We start from the raw sequence: 20,641 nt of genomic DNA on the forward strand, positions 1-20,641 counted from the left end.
TTTATAATCATAGTTGCTCTTCATTGATGATCAACTCATCTTACATTACAGTTTTCTAGGAAAGTAGATTTCTGAACAGACCATTTATCTTAATTATGTGATTAAGTTGCACATAGTGTAGTTGAAGTTATAAACTCATGGCACCAACTTGATTCTGAATATGAAGCAGCATTCAAAGTTGGAATCGTTGTCATCCCACATCACCCACTTGACGTGATATCCTCTCTGAAACAACGTGATGATAATTTCATTAAGACATCTGTAATTCAGGGAAGATATTTTACATCCTAAAAGTATGGTAAAATGAATCATGTTTCATAGAATTTCCATGCAAGGTACGGTAAATTTGCTGGGCTAGTTGAATGTAAAACTCCTGAGTTACTGTTTGATTTATTATTAATCTCTTTCCCCTTCAAAAATAGTTGCCTTCTGCTGCCATGCAATGATTCCAGGGCTTCTGACACTTTTGAAAGTGCCCCCTACCTCTCACATTTTTATGTTCTACCATCTATAATTAGGAAAGTATGTACTCGTAAATGGTCACCATGTTAAGGAAATGGTTACCCCTAAGTCAATGTAAAACCCATTCCACAATACCTGGGAGGAAACTGGTTCATCTTAAGGCAATGTCTTCTATTTCATGTTCTATTCCATCTTAAGTGGGATGAACCCATCTCCCAGGTATGCAAGAAACTTCATTCAGTTTACTTCCGATTATCAGTTTTAAAACGCTCTCTTAAGTTTCGATGTTCTAGAAATGTTATATCATGGCTTGTTACACTGTGTAACTTCTTATGGAATTTTAATCTGGGAAACATCATCCTCATTAGATCAAGTATTTTTAGAAACAAAACAGTTTCAGGTTTAACTTTGTGGAATTCCTTCATCATGAGGATAAAAAGAAACTTAACATTTCCACAATAAAGATTTAATATTTCACGTCCATGGTTTCGATGCTGCGCAACATCATCAGGTTACATACATCAACATTTTTTCAACTTATATAGCCTGGCTCCAAGAGGGGAGTGAGGGAGAGGAGAGGGGGTAAGTTGAGTCTAGGTGCAGCTGTCTATTAGTGGTTTAGGGGAGGGGGAGGCTATGTATTGGAAGGTTACCGGCTCAAATTCGTGAAAGTTTAAATTGATTAAATGATCATTAAATGAAAAACACAATGTAACACTCCACCGTTATTAGAAATAGCGGCAGGAAAAACAACAAACAAACACATTGTGTTCTACATTTAATTAGGGGGGCTCTGTTGAATTCTTTAGATGCATATATACAATTCACAAGTGACGGTGCCTTAAATTTCCTGGATTTGAATGTGTGAAAATAATTAATCAAAGGTTCGACCTTTCCATGCACAGAAAAAGGGTGTTACTCCGACCAAATTATCCACTCCACATCCAACCATCACCATTCACAAAAACTCGCTGCCTTTCATTCCATGTTACACAGGATACGCAATACTCCAATGTCACCACACAACAAACAAGAGGGACACCTTATTATTAAACAAATCGCAGTCAACATCGGTTACAGGGAAATAAAGATTGAAATGTACAACAGAAAAAAAACTCGGATATCCCAGAAATCCATGTACCAAACATCTAAACTTGACGACCACTGATGACGAAGAATTCCATTCCTTGGCCACATTTCACTCTGGATACAACAAATACTCTCCAAGAACAAAATCAACACAGCGTTTTACAACATTCATACTTTAAAAAACATAATAGGTTCACCCAAAGACAAAATTGACTTAATGCAACAAAGCAGGGTTTATAAACTCAATTGTGCGGACTGCAACGCCATCTATATTGGACAGACAGGGAGGACATTGGATATTAGGATCAAAGAACACCGCTCATGCTTCTCAAAGACAACAGATCCCAATTTGCTGAACACTTCCTAGATAGAAATCAAACCAGTAACTTCATAGCAGACATTCTTCACACTGAAATGAAAGGGCGGACAGGTTGAATGCTTTGGAGGAGTTGGAAATTTAGCAATCCCTTCAGCAGTCTGACAGGTTTGAGGTGGTCAATGAAATTAATTATACCTCTCCCGTTCCCCCCTCCCAAAATTCTTAAATGACTCCAATATCTTTCCGCCCCAACCCTACCCCCAGCGAGTCAGTGATGATCATCGACCACCCCTTAACAAAGGTCAAACCATTGTAGACAAACACACCCCCTAATTAAGTGTAGAATACAATGTGTTTGTTTGTTGTTTTTCCGCCACTATTTCTAAGAATGGTGGAGTGTTACATTGTGTTTTTCATTTAATGATCATTTAATCAATTTAAACTTTCACAAATTTGAGCAAGTAACCTTCCAATACATAGCCTCTCCCTCCTCTTAGACCACTGATAGGCTGCTGCCCCTAGACTCAACTTACCCCCTCCCTCTCCCTTACTCCCCTCTCCTCTCCATTACTCCCCTCTTGGAGCCAGACTATCTCTGCTCTATCTATCGCAACATGGACGTGAAATATTAAATCTTTATTGTGGAAATGTTAAGTTTCTTTTTTACCCTCATTAGTATTTTTAGTCCAGAAAAAAATATTGAGATGCTTATGTAATCAACCTTATGGCGCACATGGCCGACCTCTTTTTAAATACTTGGGAATATTAACTGTACCTTGTGTATACATCTATAATCCAGTGACTTATGCTAAGGAAAACAAGAGAGACTTTAAAATGAATAACAGTTATCACTGTCACAATACCGGAAAATGTAAAATTACATGTACATGTGAAAACATCAAACCTATCTATGGTGGCTGAAGGACCAATAACAAAAGTGCACAAAATTGTTCGACATTCTCCCTAACCATTTAGAAAATGGGACTATAATTCCACTATTCAGGTGGAATCCAGTATTAGCATATCTGGTCGATATTATTAAAGTATGAATGAATATTTGTGTAAAACTTTTAGTGTTTATCAGTTTCCTGTCATAACTGTATTTTGTACTTCTTTTTGGGAATAATGTGATTTATATCCCATTGACATGTCCTATACACCTGTCATGTATTCTCAATACTTAACACTGTGTCTGCTGGAAAAATAATGTGTATCATGATTATTATGAAAATTACAAACTTGCACTAATCAATGAGTAAATACAAATTGTTTAATGAAAGTGTTTTGTAGTTCTATCATACTGCGGTGGATAAAACAATGCAAAGTTAAGTTTACGGTTTGTAACATTTTATATTTGCCTGCTGTTCATATTTCTATGGTAATACCATGTTAAGTCAGCTATTGAATTTTGAAAGTGGGGAGGGGGGGGGGTCATGCCCACTTGTTAAGAACAGAAGTAATGTGTGTGGGGTTAGTTCTTCGTAGATGATACATATGCTTCCTGTTAAAAGTTAGGTTTTTAATATCCACTTCCAAAATGGGATTTATGACTGCCTCAAAGAATTTTGTTAGCATCTAGATTGATTACTGGTGTGAAATAACATTATTTTTTGTATTCCATAAACTTATTATTATCAAAACTAGTAAGAATTATAGTTAACTCTTTCAACAGAAAAGGTGATGTATTTCTTCTTTCCCGAGTGTGTTTAGTAAATACTTGCTACCAATTACTTCAATCAATTTGGTTAAATTATGCATATATATGGGATTTATTAGGAACATCAAAATTGTTTGACATTCTGCCTAACAATTTAGAAAATGGACAATAATTCCACTACTCAGGAGGAATCCAGTCTGACTTGCCAGGATGACTTCCTTAGCATACAGGTGTTAATAGTTTAAAGTAATGTATTCATTGTTTTTGTCCAATTATATTGGAAAGCATGACTTTTGGTCTGAAAGAGTTTCAGAATACTGAAATTGGAAATAATTTGAAGTTCAACCAAAAAGATATGGGAATGTATATCAAGCCTGTGCATGCATAAATATGAAATAATGGCAGTGCTCAAATTAGACTAGTCCTAGAACTTTTTTGCCAACATCTCATCTGTTCAAACAATCCTCTTGCCAATTGTGAGTGTACCCTTTTTAGTGCATAAGCTGTAGTTGAATAATCAACATTCCTTGTTGAGCAGAGTTAAAAATATTAGAAAAATCATATGAAAATTAAAATATGGAGCCTAATTAGCTAGCTAAATGCGTGCAATAAATAATACTCGTAAATTGATGACAATCTAATTCTAATCACTAATGATAAGATATAAATATAAAGCCCTGCTTATTTTTTTACTTACCGGAGGGAATTTCCTTGAAATAGAAATTGTGTTGTTGTACAGATGTAGTTGATTCTCCACCACAGGGCATGGCGTGTTGTTGCAGGCATTTCTGTCCATCCCAATTAGAGGCTTTTCATCAGTTGATGTTTTCCAGTAAGCCTGTGATTTAACTTCATTGCTGGGGTTTTCTGTGCAAGCACATAGATAATAATGTGTTAATAATGCCTTCAATGTCAGCGTAAACTCAGTCAAACTTTTTTTGACATGCTGAATAATACATGCTATCATTGTACCACCATGAATTATTAAATATGACTTGAAATGACCTTCTTCCTCCATACTCAATTCGTGTTCCCCTTTGACCAACACACAACTTGAGTCTGGTGCAGATTCCATAATTCCATCTTTCGGTCTCTCAACCTTTCTAATTTCATTAACTCCCTGCTGCATTTAATTCCCCAACCATTCAGCATCCTTCCCTGGACCCCTCTTCCTTACTCACCGCTTTCACCTCCTTCCTTCAACACCAGATAGTTATTTAGCCCTCTCTGCTTGTAAAGATGCTCTCCTGCTATCTTACATCATTCTTGACATTTATTTTTGTTAAATTTTCATTATTGTTTATTGCTCTCACCCTTTCTTTTTAATTAATATTATATTTATTGCATGTCAGCCAGTGTGAAAGCTTTTGTGTCATTGTTGGCTGCTTTGTAAAAAATAAAAAAATTGTGGAATAGTTCTTTTCCTCACCCAATTACTCTGCCTACCAACATCCAAAACACTTCCCAAATTGGTGAATTATTTCACCTGTCCTAGTTAATGCCTCAAACTTTAATTTTTGTCTTAGTTTTCCTAATTTTTGAGAATCTTATTACCTACCTTAGTTTTTGCAAGATTAATTCATATCCCATACCTATCTTGCTGCTTTTCTTATGTGCTCTGCAATGCTTCTAACCAGTTGGCTGACTGGCTACCTAAAGCTTGATCATTTGAAGATCTGGTTGTATGAATTCCTCTCTGACTTTCATCCTTGTCTCCAGTTCTTCCTGTTTCCTTTACGTATATGTTTGAAAGAATGGGTGATAGCGTCTTACTCCCTGCCTGAACTCATCTTTTTTACCCTAATTTGCTACATAAACTCATTCTTGAAACTTGCATCAAATATTTATCCCCCACTTTACTAAATAAATGAGAAGGTTTTTATAGTTTCATAATTCCCGGTGATGATGCTAATGTATCAAAATATTGGTGTTCATCGTTTATTTGTGCATTATTTTGATTATGTGGAATTGTGCAATGATAATAATTTACAATGAATTCTGCCTTTGCAGCCACCTTGTCAAATGTTTAACCTTCTTAAGTGACCATTTTTCCTGGAACCAAACATACATCCCACACAATCAATGACATTTTCTCCTGCCTCTTTGACTAGCATATGTACTCCAATGGCCGCTCAACTTTTGCAAATTAATCATGTCTGTAGTCATTACTCTTTTTTGAATAATTATATTGTGAGAAATTATTGCAATTACGTGAGCATGTCATCCTTAGGTAGAGGGGAAAGCTTTCTGCTGGATACCGAGGGGTGAAAAATTATAAAAAAATTAAAAGTAATTATCTCTAAGTGATTATTCTGTTTAGAAAATATTCTTCAAATTTGCTTCTGCATTTTCATGGTTATTTTATGATAGAATATTTGCCATCTTCTCTTTTGATATTTATTTTTTCTCCAACATTTTGCATCCCACACTGGACACATCAGCAGGAAGTGTGTTTATTATTGTCTTAATTTCATGTAGGTAGCCATTGGCTCTTGGCCATTATTTCCCTCCCCTTCAAATTTAAACTAGTGACACTTGCTCTCTCTGAATTTTTCAAGGTCCTTAAAGAAGTAAATCCATCTTGTGCCCATCCACTTCATTGAACTTATTTTAGAGGTCTTTAGTTTCCATGGCCTCTCCTCTAAGCTTTGGGTTGTATTTTGCTTCCCCAACCAACAGTTTTGTTCTCTCCAAAGCAATCTAGTGGTTTTTACTGGAGCTGGTGTGTTTAGCGATAGCTTTTTCTCTCCATTAATCTTTCATGTTCTTCAAAGCAGTATTTGTTGGACAACTTGGTCCATCCAACATTATACTTTCCTGAAACTGCCAGGAGTCAAGCACACTCCTTTAAATGTTTAAAGGTGTAATGTTCTTGGGGAGATTTCTTTAATATTTCCCATAGTATTATTTTATATTTGACCATGACATTTCTTTTTGGAGAATTCTGGACATTAGTTCCTATAGTCCTGATCCTTGTAGGAATAATAAATGTCTTGCTGGATTAAGGCGGGTATTAGGGATTTTTGTTTTTATTTTCATATTTTTGATACGTATTCTGCTTGGCCATACTCTGGTAAACCTATTTTTGTGAGTACCCTTGGATTTGCAATTGATTCTTGAATCGGAGCCTTTATGAAAAGAAATGCTCTATTGAGACTAACCAGAATGACATTATTTTCGGTGTTGTTCATCTCTTTTAAAATCTCAGATAAGTGGCTGGAATTCTATGCTTATGTCTTTCTCCTGTGAAAGGATGTTTAGCCAAGTATTTTGCAAGATACGTTGTAAGTAAATAAATTAGAATAGAGGCCCAATTTATCATATTTCTTATTGTATTTAAATTTGAATTATCGGATTGATTTTAACTACTGATAACCTATGCAGGATCATTCAATGAGTCAATTATTTTCTCCTGGCATGTTTATGAAATGAAATTTTCCATGTGAGTATATATAATAATTTTTCCTGTATTATATTTAAGTTCTAAATGAGCTTGCCTATCAGCAACGTTAAGAACAAAAGGCTTACGTAGATTTGGGAATAAATTGTCAAACTGATTCACATATTGATATTATGTCTGTTTTGAGCTTAATGTCCTTATTGCAACCTCTATGCACGACTTGCATTATAATTTCTTCCTTAGGAATCAGACTAGGAGCAATGGAAAAATTAAGTTCCATGGTTAAATATTAATTTTTTAGGTAGGTTCCCTTTTTAAAAATCTTCCAATAGAAGCGATTGTGATTCTAAAGTTATTGATGACTTGCCAGAGGACCTTATTGGAATTCTGACTATAGTACAGTTCCTTCCTTTGGGACAGACAATCCTACAAGCAAATACACAGTGCAGCCCTGGGTTTCCCTTTTTTCCACTGGTGGTGAGCATTTACCTTTTGAAGCTTTGAATAGACCCTGACTTGGTGGATTTATCATTTGGCCATGCAGGAGGGAAAAGCTTACGGATTTCCCTCGAAAATCAAAGTTCATCCGGAAATGCAGTTCACCCAAGAATGGGGAAAGATAATGATTTGCCATTCCTTGACATCTTGACTAGGGGCAAAAAAGATGAAAGCTTAATCCATAACAGTAAAGTAAAGAAGTCATTTTTTCCCTTTAATTTCCTTTTTATTGTGGTATGTATCAACATAAACATATCTGTATGCCTGGTGTATACTGGCCAGCGAGTTACACTAGTCTCTTTCATCAGTGACTTTTCATTATATAATGAGAATATTTAGTTGCTATAAATGTTGGGTAAGCCTTCTTGAGTATGCCCAAGCCAATGAATGTTTGACAGCTGAGTTCTCCACATTTGTACACAGCATTTTATGTGGAAAACCTATTTCTCTGCTGTTATGGTGGTTTCTGGAGGATTTCTCGACATCGATGAATGCCTTCACCTAGTTTATTCTTATCCAATTTTGTGTAATAATCTTCTTTAGAATGTTTACACAAGATAAATTTTGTTTTTGACAGAGATGTGAGAAAATTGCCGGGGTAAGCATGAATGTAGAGGCACCACCAATAATTTCATTTGACCAACACTAAAAATATCCCTCTTAAAAGCTTTGGAGTTATACCTCCATTTAATGGTTAAGCTCTACTGAATACACTTTGAGTTGGTTTTTGTCATTGAGGGGAGGAAAAATGCAGATTAGGTCTGAAAAATTTTAAGTAAATTGTTTAAAGTTACACAAAAAATGAGTGTTTGAACTATAAGGAACATTAATGGCTTCATATTTTTATTTATAATTATAAAAGCTTGAACTTAGCGAAGATTGAGGTCTCTAAAAATACTGAAAAACAATTGAATAATTGAAAAAGGATACTTTTCATCTAAATTTTGATGAATTTTCAAGTATTCAAGGTATTAAATAATATTCAAGATATCTTCATTTACATCATACTATTCTCAATGCCCTAAGATAGAAAATGGATCAATGGCACTCCAATTATCTTCCATTATTCAGTTGTAGGTTTAAGTAGTCGTGATATTTATTGTCTTTTTCGTTTGGCCTAATTTTATTTAAAGCAGATCACAAAACATATTGCACTGACCATTGTACATAATCCCAATTAGTTCAATTAATTAAATATTTGGATACTCACCAGTTGTGAAGTCAAATTGAATACTTGGTTCGGTTCCTCTTTTGAGCACACATGGAAGGTTCCTCGCTGCCTCTGGGCAAGGCGTTACTCTTACTTCATGCACATTGCAGTGTGGCTCCTTATCTGGTGCTAATTTTAAAGCCAAAGAAGAAAACTATCAATGAGGATTTGAGTACATTCTCTATAATTAATAAAAATGCATATATACATTTCTGGTGCATACTATCGTCATTTTTACCTCGGACACATATACTCTTACATATGAGGGCATATTGAAAATCAAGGTCTCCCATTTTTTTTCATTGAAAATGAAATTTATTCTCAACTCTGCATACTTGGTTGGAAAGGCTGAGCATATTTCTACATAGTTGCTTAGATGACCAATCACTCTTTGCAACCTTTGTTTCCAAGCATCCTTGCAACCGGCTTGTTAATACTGGCGTCGTACCTTTCCCGCCAAGTCACGAAGCCAACTGAATTCTTGCACTTTTTTGTCTGATTTCTGGATTCGATAGTGACTGGAGACAAAACATGGGCTTATCATTACACCTCTGAACTGAAGGAACAGTCAAAACAATGGCATCACCCAACCTCACCTTGGCCCAAAAAGTTCATGACAAAGTCAGCAGGGAAATGTAATGGCTATCATTTTCTGGGACAGGAAGGGGGTTGTTCTGTTGGTGGATTTCATGGCAAAAGGAACATCAATAAACTCAGAAAGCTACCGCAAGACTCTGAAGAAACTTTGATGAGCCATCCAAAACAAAAGAAGGGGTAGGCTCACCAAAGGAGTGTGTTTGCATCATGTCAATGGGCATGTCCATTTGTGCCACATCAAACGACCACCCTACTCAATGAATTCGGCTGAGACCACCCTCCTTACAGCCAGGACGTTGCCCCCAGGAACTACCACTTGTTTTCCAGTCTCAAAAAACAAGTTGGGGGACGGAAATTCAGGTGAGACGAGGAAGTGCATGAAGCAGTTGTCAGTTGGCTTTGCGACGCGGCGGGATAAAGGTAAGATGCCGGTATTAAAAAGCTGCTTACAAGGAAACAAAAAGTGATTGATCGTCAAGGTGACTACGTAGAAAAATAGCTAAATGCTCAACCTTTCCAACGATGTATGCAAATTTGAGAATAAATTTGATTTTCCATGAAAAAAATGGAGGACCTGACTTTTCAATACTCCCTCGTATACCCTTTTCATTGCCATTTTAAATGATGCATCAATATTAATGGTAGCAAGAAAAGTATTTGGATTATTTGAGCCAAAACTTTCACATGTCATGGCTTAATGCCTCATTGGGCCAGCTCACGATTCAGATCAGTTAAGACGCTCTGATTTAGGATCCTCTAGTGAAAAGTAACCAACGACGTAAGAAAAGCAAGAGAGTTGTTACATTAGTGGTGATCATTTGATGATATATACCTGCATCATTTACTGAAGAAGCAAGGTGTGCTTAAAGAAGATGAAATTCTTGTTATTCAGTCACTCTTAATGACCAAAAAAAGTCAAGTTTTCCGGGCATGTCAGTAGAAGTTCATTGATAGTATCTGCATGTGGAGTTACTTTTATAAAACTTTCGACACTAGATCTGAAGATTTATGCTCCAAGTTATTCAATGGTATGACCTGAAGACTGTACTGATCTCCTATATTGACCATCCTCCCTCTAGCAATCACGTAAACTAATTCTAATTTTGTGTGTGTAATTCTCTTACTGTTAGCTGCACTGTAATAATTCTCTAAATATCCTTGATGTGGTGCAGAAATATAACAGTTGCAATTTTTTGTATGATTATACATCTCCACAATTTCATGTTGGTAATGGTGCCTGTGGTTTGGTAGTGATAAATCATATTTCAATGCAATGCGTCCTGCCTCCTGGTGTTCCAATGCACTGCAATAAACCACCTAAAGGTCAGGGGTGGGGAGCAGTGTGGTCATTTGCTACTATCAAGAGAATTCCTTTGGAATAATACTTACTTTCTTTAGAATAGTACAAGTGTAAGCAGGATTACTAGGCCCTGGTTTTGCTGGTGGTACTATGGAAAAACTGTACCAGAACTAACCAGGGGAGTGCTGAAACCATTAGTGGGGAATACTGGGTGTGCAAGCTGTCTGATGACCTTGTGCACGCACCCGTCTAGTATTTCTTCGGGTCAAATTAAAGCAGTGCAATCAAAGCCATGGTGGGTGGTGTACAATGTAAAGGATATGCCCATCAGGGAATGAACGTGGTGGTAATTGGGATGCAAACGTAAATAGAAATAGGAGTGGGTGAGGGGATCATGATGGCGCAGTGGCTAGCGTACTGACTTCCCACCAAGAGGGCTCCGGTTCAAATCCTGGAGATGACAGATATTGTTCAGTGGCATCCCGATGCCTAGTTGAGGTACTCTGTGGAGGGCACTTTGAGTGAGTATGCCATTCGTTGGATGGGCCATTAAGCTGTGTAACCCCTTGGGGCCTTTTGTTATGAGTGGGCTAATGCCAATGCTGGGTTTCTCTCCTCCTTCCCTATCAGATCCTAATGACCGCACCTGTTGGTCGCCTCTTCTAAATCTTTGACTGAAATACTGATGATGATGATATATATTTATAGATACGAGTATATGGGGTTACGGTAGTCCAGGGCTAGAGCATTGTACCACAGGTTTGTATAAAAAGTATTGGTAACAATATTATCCCTATAACTATATATTATTATTTTATTATAAGGTAATATACCGGTTAAAGTAGGTTTTTGGATGGACAGAGCTCCTAAATACACATTTTGTGACTCCTAACAAAACAAAACATCCAGCATCCTACTCTACATCAGGTCCCTCTTCATCTCTGAGTACCTTCTTCCTCCCTTCATCTCGTCCAACATCCCTATCCTGTTCCTCCCCTTTCCTTGTTTGCCTAACATTCTCCCCTATATTGCAGTCTTCAACATCCCACTGCCGGTCAATACCCCTTCATCCACTTTTCCTGCCTCCATAGGATTGCTCCTAACAAACCCCTCTCTTCGCCCACCATACCAAGTACTTCCTCATATGTTTTCTTCTCTGTCCATTTCACCTTCTCCATTCTTCTCCACACCCACATTTCAAAAGCCTCCAATCTACGTCCATCCGCCTGCTTCAATGACCACGTTTCCGCGCCGTACATAGCTACGCTCCATATCAAAGTTTTGTACGAGTATTTTCTTAATATCCATACTCAACGTCCCTGTCATCAACTCCCTCCTCCTTGTGAAAGAATGTTTTCCTAGTGCAATTCTCCTTACGTCCTTACTACTTTGACCGCGTTGGTCCAAAACTCTTCTGAGATACGTAAACTGTTATACCTACTCTAATTCTTGCCCTCCTATTTTAATGTTTAGCTTAGCTTTTTTCTTTCTAGAAAATCGCATAACCTTTGTTTTATTAATATTGATTCTCATCCCATACCTGTCGCACTGAATTTCTAATTCACTCAGCAATGCTTGCAACACCTTGGCTGACTGACAAACTGAAGCTTGGTCATCAGCAAACCTAACTGATTTTATGAATTCCCCGCCCACTTTCATTCCTACCTCCAGTTCTTCCCATGCCTCTTTAATCATTTCCTCTGCACACAGGTTGAACAGCAACGGTGATAATGGGCAACCCTGCCCTACACCTCTTCCTAACACTGCCCATCCTGACTCCCCGTTTCCCACCTGCACCTGATCAGTCTGAGACATTTACAGGTTGCGGATTAGCCTCCTTTCCCTCCAATCTATTCCTATTTTCTGCAGAATACTCATTAGTTTTTCCCAATTCACTCTATCAAATGCTTTCTTGAAATCTACAAAACAGGCAAATACCTCCTGGTTGTGTTCTATATTCCTCTCAATTAATAATCTCATTACTCCAATGGCATCACGAGTACCTCTGCCCTTCCTAAACCCAAACTGATCATCCCCTAATTAATCATTTGCCTTACTCTCTATCCTTTTGTTTATGATCCTGAGAACAACTTTAGCTGCGTGGAATAGTGGGATATCAAAGTTATTGTCCTTATATATATATATATATATATATATATATATATATATATATATATATATATATATATATATATATATACACATATATATGTATGTTTGTATGTGTGGGTATACATATGCATATATGTGGATGATGAGGAATCACTCAATGTAACATTTAGACGGCACAATAGAACACAAAAATAAATGAGTTAACATGCAGAAGGACATTCACATTTTCGGTGGGGCGCACAAATTACTGTCCTTTTATCGTTAATAGTAAAATAAATCTTGGGCTGCGTAGGTATTTTTGAGTACAGTTTGTGCCAATTAAAAGCATGCCTTGTGTTTTATGTTGAGGATTCCTCAAGATTCACACTGAGACAGTTAGCGGGGCGTTGAACTGCGCAGTGGCTCACTTTAAAGAGTGTCGGCCAGCAGCCTACATCCAGAGATCATTACAACCCCCCCCCCCCCCCAGGCCATTTCCCGAGCGCTTCCCTCGGCGCCATAAGCGTTCGTCGGAGAAGGCTAGGGGAGTGGGTTCACTGGTGCTTGGGCATGAAAATAAGAAGCGCATCAGGTGACCGTCGCCCCCTACCCCTTGACCTGCGTGGTCCTCCCACGAGGCCGGCCGCTCACCCCTAACGGCCAATGAAGCCATCGGATCTTTCACGCATGGTACTGCATACACGAAGATTAAAGATCCCCTTTACAGAGTTGTTTTTCCCACGTCAATACTCATGAACTCCAGTGAATATCCTCACGGGAGATGTTCTTTTCTGAGGTCGTGTCCTGAGAGGAATACATCCATCGCCTTGCCCCGTCTGCTCTGCTTTTAGACGTCAATCGGGCCAATTGTTTCACGGCGACCTTGATCGATTCCTCTCCATAAACTACCGAGCCTACCCATGCATTCTCCTTTCGATTGCTCTCGTATTTCCCCTCTTAGCGCGAATCGACGAGGGTTTGCCGAGTGAAGCGATCGTTGTGATTCATTTGTTAACTAGGAAATATGATCCCGGGTTCCTTCCCTCGGGGCGTGCTAATGAAAAAGCCGACTGAATCGCGTAATTCCAAGTGGGCATCGTAAGAGAAGGGAGCCCTGCGTTAGCGTGGAAATTAGCGTGCCGTGTGGAGAGCGGTGAGGCAATGCGTAGATAAAGGAGTCCGCCGCTGTCGTCATGAACCAAATCTGCAGCAATGCATCAGCAAACAAATGACGAGCCATGGTTTGCACAAGGGCAAGATAAGCTAATCGGGGGGGCTCCAAACAGCACGGTCCTGGGAAGGTATTATTTTTGGACCGCAGTCAAAGGTTCATTGGGATTACGAGAAAAGGTTACCCTGAGAAGGAGATAATTTTTAAGAGAACGAAACGCTCCGACACAAAAATAAGGAGCAGTATTACTGGTCGAAATTGAAATGTAGCGGAACATCGACATAAAATGCATATTTTAATATATATAATTAAAAACGTATATTTTTGTATAATTCTGTAGAAAAAAATTTTTTAACGTTAGATTTTGCGTGGAAATTATCCTTAAAACTTGATTGCTTCATTTGTTTGACCATTATGATAGACCTGTAGGTTTACGACGTGTAAATAACAAAAGGGCGAAGAACATATACTGATTATTTCCGAATATTTTTGTGCTGCGGTTTTGCCAATACCAGTTCTTAGTTCAGGAGAGAGGAGTGTAATATTTAAGGGTGAAAGAATATGTAACATTAGTTTTCTTCGATAGTTTAAGCCATCGTGACGTTAAATATGGGACAGAATTCAGAACAATGAACATGGGTACCACGAGAATTTTATTTTAATCGATTTTCGGCAGTAAAACTGTTTTGACGCGCCTGGGATGGTGATAATTTTTTCATTTGTCTCGGGTATGTTATGGTATCATTCGCTCCCTTCAAATAGACCACGCATGCTTCATTTCTCGAAAATAAAAGACACACCACGGGGCCCTATCCGACTTCCATTCACGCTGAAATCAAACCAATGCTATATTATGACGGAACCTGATCTTGTCCATTCTATATAACTGTGTGCAATCAAAAGAAATTTAAATATGAACACCCTTATTTATCCTTTTTACCGTATTTATTGATCGTTTTTGGCAATTTTGAAAACGAATGTGTCCCAGCCCTCCAGTCGAATTACTCGTATATATTCTGGAATTCATCAATGAATCGTTAACGAAAGTTTTATCCTATTTCAATTTAAATATATGGTTTTTTTTGCGCTAGCTCTCGCGTTATTTATCCTGCGAAAAACTATCTTAAACATGTGTTCTTTAGACCGAACAGTAAAAACAAACATTTTCTGTGATAAAATATACCTGCGTTATTTTGTGAGATTCAAATGTTTCCATAAACCTGTGCTCCTATCTCAATATTTTTGAATTTATCGCCTCGTATTTGGAAAATAGCGTCTTGAAATACTCGAATTAAATTGTGAAAGCTATTCTCCGTTTAATTTTGAAGCAATCTGTTGCTTATTTGCTAATAAAAAATTGCGTAATTTTTATTGTTCTTTAGATATAGAAAAGGCAAACACGCGTATGCGTTTAAGGCCTAACCTCCAGCGTATTATGTTATGTTAATTAGACATTATTTGGCGGTGGTTTGTGCCAGTAGTACATATTGTTTATTTCACACACAATTAAAGCTTCCGCAACTGCGACTCAATTTTTTCCTCAGGCCATTAAACTGATTATGTTTCATAAATTATCTTTCAGGTATATGAGTAATTTCGTTAATCAATAGTTTAATGAACATACTAGGGTAAGAGGTAGTAATTACAAATCAATGTTAACGATTGATGTACGCCAAGTCGATAAAGAGTTTGCAATTGTCTCCACTAGACTCCTGTGTCGATGTGAGATTTAGCTCTATGACTTTTGAAGGGAATGAAAAAATGTGTAAGGCAAGATTACTCATTTCGAATGGTCACAGAGACGGACACCAAGAGCCGAGTGACCTCACTCACCCCCGGACCTCCGCCGCATCACATTCCATCCCTCGGACGCCAACGGCAGCCATACATTTGAAGAAGCACTTATCTTAAGGGTCGGAAGGAAATGTTCAAGACGACGGTCGTCGGCAGTGACCCGTGAAGTCTGACGGGCGATCACGCTGCCCTTTGGACGATCTGCCTCACGGACTCGGTTTTTTAATAGACAGAGAATTCAATGAATACTGGACACCAAATGACAATATTCTCACTTCGCACTATCTATTCGACTTTTCGTGACTCTGCGAGCCGGCACAAGTAATCTACTTAAACTCACCCTTTCTCTAAAACGTTAAAACAGTACTTTTGTCGAGTACTCGTCACGGAAACACGTACTCTGATTCCATGATAGAGTAACTTTTTATTGGTCTCAATGATATAGGTTTGAAGCAGTCATTCTTTTCAATTTTCAAAGAAACGGATTACAAATATCAACAACTGATGATTCCTTGTTCATGTCACATATTATAATATGGTTATGCTAATTTTGCCCAAGTTTTCCAAAATCGTGGAGACATTGTTTGTTTACCATAGCCAAGTACACGTAATTTAGAGTTTAATTGAAGTAGTATGTCAGCGTTGTATTCCGAAGTAAATCGATGAAAAATGGCTCAAAAAAAATATCTTCGTTTATTGAACTGCTCAACATTCGAAAGTGATCACTGTCGACAATTACTGTGCAACATTTAAAAATGGAAACATGATAGGGGTACATTACGAATTTGTTAAGGTCGATAATTATATATATATATATACACACATGTGTGTGTATATGTGTGTATATATATATGCATACACACACATATATATATTATATATATATATATATATATATATAATTTTGAAATGCAGTTAAAAGTGTACGTTCATACTCAAAGGCCACTGCACTTCGTAATTTTCCGATTCATTATTTGTAAAATACGTCCGTCTTGCTTTGGAGATAACATTATATCAGCAATAAAGTCAAGAAATGAAATCGTAATTTCAGGATGATTTGGCTTTCAATTGGTTGAAAAAATGTTTTTTATGGGCATTGAAATGAAAATAATGCATACTTAATTTCGCAGGCGTTGATGCGAAAGAAAAATGTAATCGAAGTTTCCAAGTCGGAGATCTCTATCCTAGAGTGGAATATCTTCAAATAAAACAGTATGTCGCCAATAATATTGTTATACATGAAAAATAGAGGGCTTAAAGGAGAGACTTAATTGTGGCACTGGACGCAATTAGGGAGAACGAAGTTATCAATTTGCAAGTTTTGTATTTGGTGTTTTTTTGTGTCATTTGTCAGATATTATTCCCAACGGAGATTTCCCTAGAATTTTGAAGAATACTGCGCGGGGTATTTTAATCTTAATGACCCTTAGGGTATCCAGAATAAAATGCCATGGGTATAAACCTTCACATTAACACGGTTTTTAACGGTATTGACTTTCACATCTCGTAGCTCTTTGTCCATATCCTCCTTCACCTCACCCACTCACTCTCTGGCGAAACTTTCCATTTAAAAGAACGGACATTTATATAACATATTAATGGACACCATCACGATTACCAGCGTAAATTAATGCGACACGACTATTCTCTCGGTGTATTTGGGATTCATTATAGAGGAAAAAATAAAAGTGCATGATCAGTTGCAATATTCACGAAATTGACTCGAATCGACGAAATGCCTCTGCATAATTATTTGATTGCCGTTAATTAAGTGATTGGTGTGTTCCGGACGTGGTTGGCTGAACTGAAGCCGCTGAGTCGGATACCTCTTCTACGTATACAATACAATACGTCAACGACATTGACTCCGTAGTCATGAGTAAGATACGTTTATTTGCCGACCGGTTTACCGTGATATCCGTGATCCTGAGGACACGGCAGCTCTATCAGACGATGCTATACAATACTGGAGCGGCCCTTGACAATTAGAATTAAACTAAAAAAAGTGCGCAGTGATAAATTTATGGAAAAGGAGAAAATCCCTCTCAAACATCAAACTGCATCGGGAACACCGAAATGGAATGTGTAGACTCGATTAAATACTTAAAGGCGTTACCCTCACTCACGACCTCTCCTAGGTGAAACACAGATACGGGGAATACGTGGACAAGCTAACAAAAACTTAGGATTTATTAAAAGTGTACTGGGTGAATTTCATGAAAAATTCAAAGAGAAAAGTTATCTTTTGCTGGTTAGGCCTCATCTCTAGAATATGCTGCAAGTACTATAGAGAATCCTCACGAAGTTGGATTAATTGGCGATTCGGATAGCGTGCAGCGTAGAGGAGCTAGATTTGTAAAACTATGTTATGGAAACTTAGTAGCAAATACATTAGCTGGCTAGAGGAGGTAGGCATGGAGCTAGGCTGGGAATCACTCCATGGAGCGAAGGTTAAATTTCAGATCAAATCTCTCACATATGAATTGGAAGGATGTCTCTTTAGGCAGTGATATGTTGGAAAAGTATAATTATCCCCATCGTACTACGGTAGGAGATCATTTTAATGAAATTAGAGATATTACGCGCAGAACAGATAGATTTAAGATGCCATCTTTTCAACGAACGATAAGGGATCATAATAACACTGACCGACCGCGGTAAGGTCATACTGGGGTCTAAATTAATCTGGTGTGTGTTCACCCCCTGCCACACACCCCAGCGGTTGCTTGCTGAGTACTAAAATACCTAAAATTTGTCACTTTACTAAACGTGTACCATTGAATAATGTTAGCTTTAGAACTCTTTTTTATGTGAACTTAGATAATGTGAGAACCTAATTTTTATTTTAGTTTTTTGATGGGGGAGAATAAATATCAAATGCCTACCGTTTTATTGATTAGATGCAAATGGCATTCTGTGCGCTCGCTGGAATTTGTTCTGTCAGAAATTTTGACGCTCAACTTATGATATTTTTGAGTTTAAAGGACCCTGCAGGACGACAATAAAGGAAAAGTTTAATTTTATGATTTAGAGTAGTGTTCTGTGTCAACTTTTATTGACAATATAAATGAGAATACTCTCTGCTAAAGATATGGATGGTAGGCGTGTGTTTTCTATCACACTTGCCCTCTTCTTAAGAACATCCGGGCAGAATATTTCACTTATATCCTTCGTGCAGTGAAAAGTATGTCTAATGTAGAGCTTTATGTGTGTAGAACGTGTGTGTGTGTATAACCGTTGGTTGTCCTATTTTGGGACGAAATTCCTCACTTTTTGTGCAACATTTCCTTTTGCCCTTGTCCTACGTTAACGTCCTCATAGGAAACAGTGATTCTAGAAAAAATCTCACACTCGTCGGAAGGCTGCTTTTGTTTTTTTATCTTGAATTACTGAAACGAACAAGCGACAGTTCAAACTCTTCTGCGCACAGACTTCTGGACTAGTTAAATGAAACAGTTTCTGGCGTCACTTTGTGGAAATTCTTCATATTGAAATTAAATTTAAAATACTTCGCCTTTCCACATAAACCACTTTTATTACGACCTAGGTTTCGTTATGGTATAACATCATCAGGTCATCAGATGATGTTATACCATAACGAAATCTAGGTCGTAATAAAAGTGGTTTATGTGGAAAGGCGAAGTATTTTAAATTTAATTTCAATATTCTGGACTAGTATACTATATGCCAACGTTTAGTGAATTCAACCCACCTAAGAAAATGGACCGTGCCATCCGCAAAACGACAAACGCCTTCCCACAGAACGAGAGAGGGACCGTCGGCCCTTATTTGATGCATAACGACCCTCGAACTGGTCCGAACCCCAATGAGTCTGGACGCCGTCCTTTCCCTTCGTCGCCGACCTCTGAGCAGCTGAGTGAATGGGTGGAAGAGTCCGTTTCCCTACCTATTTGTATACAAGATTTTTATAAAAAGTATAGGTAACAATTTTTTCCCGCCGTTTGAGCGTGAAGTGCTGAATTAAGACCGTGTCGGTGAACTGTGCGCATAATCACAAATAGCATTATTGGCATTGATAAGAGAGATACATTGCATACTCCATTATTACTTTTAAATTTGGCGATGCGAAAGATCTGCGCTGATCTGTCCCGAAGGTCTTTGGACGTACGACTAAAAGAGCAGACTGGAGTGTCTGCTTGGGAAGATCTTCTGCAACGTCACCGTGACGATTCCCCAATCCCTTACAGTCCCGACTTGGCACAAGCTACTACTATTTCCCTTTTTCCCAAATTGTAATCCTCCCTCCCTCCATGGGGACCACCATGGAACCCTAGTGTTATCAAAGAAGCTTGCATGCGTACCCTTAAGGACCTTCCGCATTCCAGGGAGCCTTCGAGTTTTGGAAAAACCGCAAGGGCAAAGGTGTGTGTCGACACTCAATGGATGTACTTGGCATGATTTTGAGAGGCACTCTACCAATATCTGAAATATAAATCTGTTTTCCCGAAACATATCCCGATACTTTTTAAACAAGACATGCACGTACAAATATGAAGGTGATGTGTTTATCTTATGATATATGCATATGCCATGGGTTTGATTTCTCCCTGTCATTTCCAGTATCGCTCATTCTGGCCACGCTTCACGAAATTGGCGAACGCGCGAGAGTCGGGCGGAGCTGAAGGGCAACCCGCACCACGACGGGCCCTCGAATCGGTGCGAATTTCGGAATCCGTGGAGGCTGGAGATCGCGACGCGGACTTGCCAACCGTCCGTTGGTGTCACACACACACACACACACACACACACACACACACACGGGCACTCCGGACGCACGACCGAGTAGGAACAGTGGGGGAGGTTGGAGACTCCCCCTTGGACGTCATGACTCACAATATTGGCCACAGTGATCGAAGGGCACCACTTCCGCCGAGGCCGCCACCGCCAGCAGCACCACGAGGGCTCCAGGGAGAAGACACCGAAGTTGGACCATGTCGGGGGCGACGAAGAGAAATTGTTCGCGCGGCACGTCCCGTCCCACCAGTGACTGAGGGGCCGTCGCTCGCCGTCCCTTATAAGAGCGGACGCGAGA

At 38.5% G+C, this 20,641-nt stretch overlaps 1 protein-coding gene across 1 annotated transcript; it reads right to left on the minus strand.

Annotated features, from left to right (window-relative positions):
- LOC139691398 (MD-2-related lipid-recognition protein-like) lies at positions 1-20,607 on the minus strand. Its single transcript, XM_071589195.1, has 4 exons — positions 20,443-20,607; positions 8,636-8,764; positions 4,225-4,394; positions 1-225 (listed from the first exon to the last, which is right to left on the minus strand). Exons 1-4 carry the CDS (start codon positions 20,540-20,542, stop codon positions 136-138), a joined length of 489 nt encoding a protein of 162 aa, XP_071445296.1. The 5' UTR covers positions 20,543-20,607; the 3' UTR covers positions 1-135.
- Positions 20,608-20,641: the final 34 nt, after the last annotated feature.

This window comes from Hetaerina americana, unplaced genomic scaffold, assembly GCF_022747635.1.
Source record: "Hetaerina americana unplaced genomic scaffold, ioHetAmer1.1.p SCAF_34, whole genome shotgun sequence".
Lineage (NCBI taxonomy): Eukaryota > Metazoa > Arthropoda > Insecta > Odonata > Calopterygidae > Hetaerina > Hetaerina americana.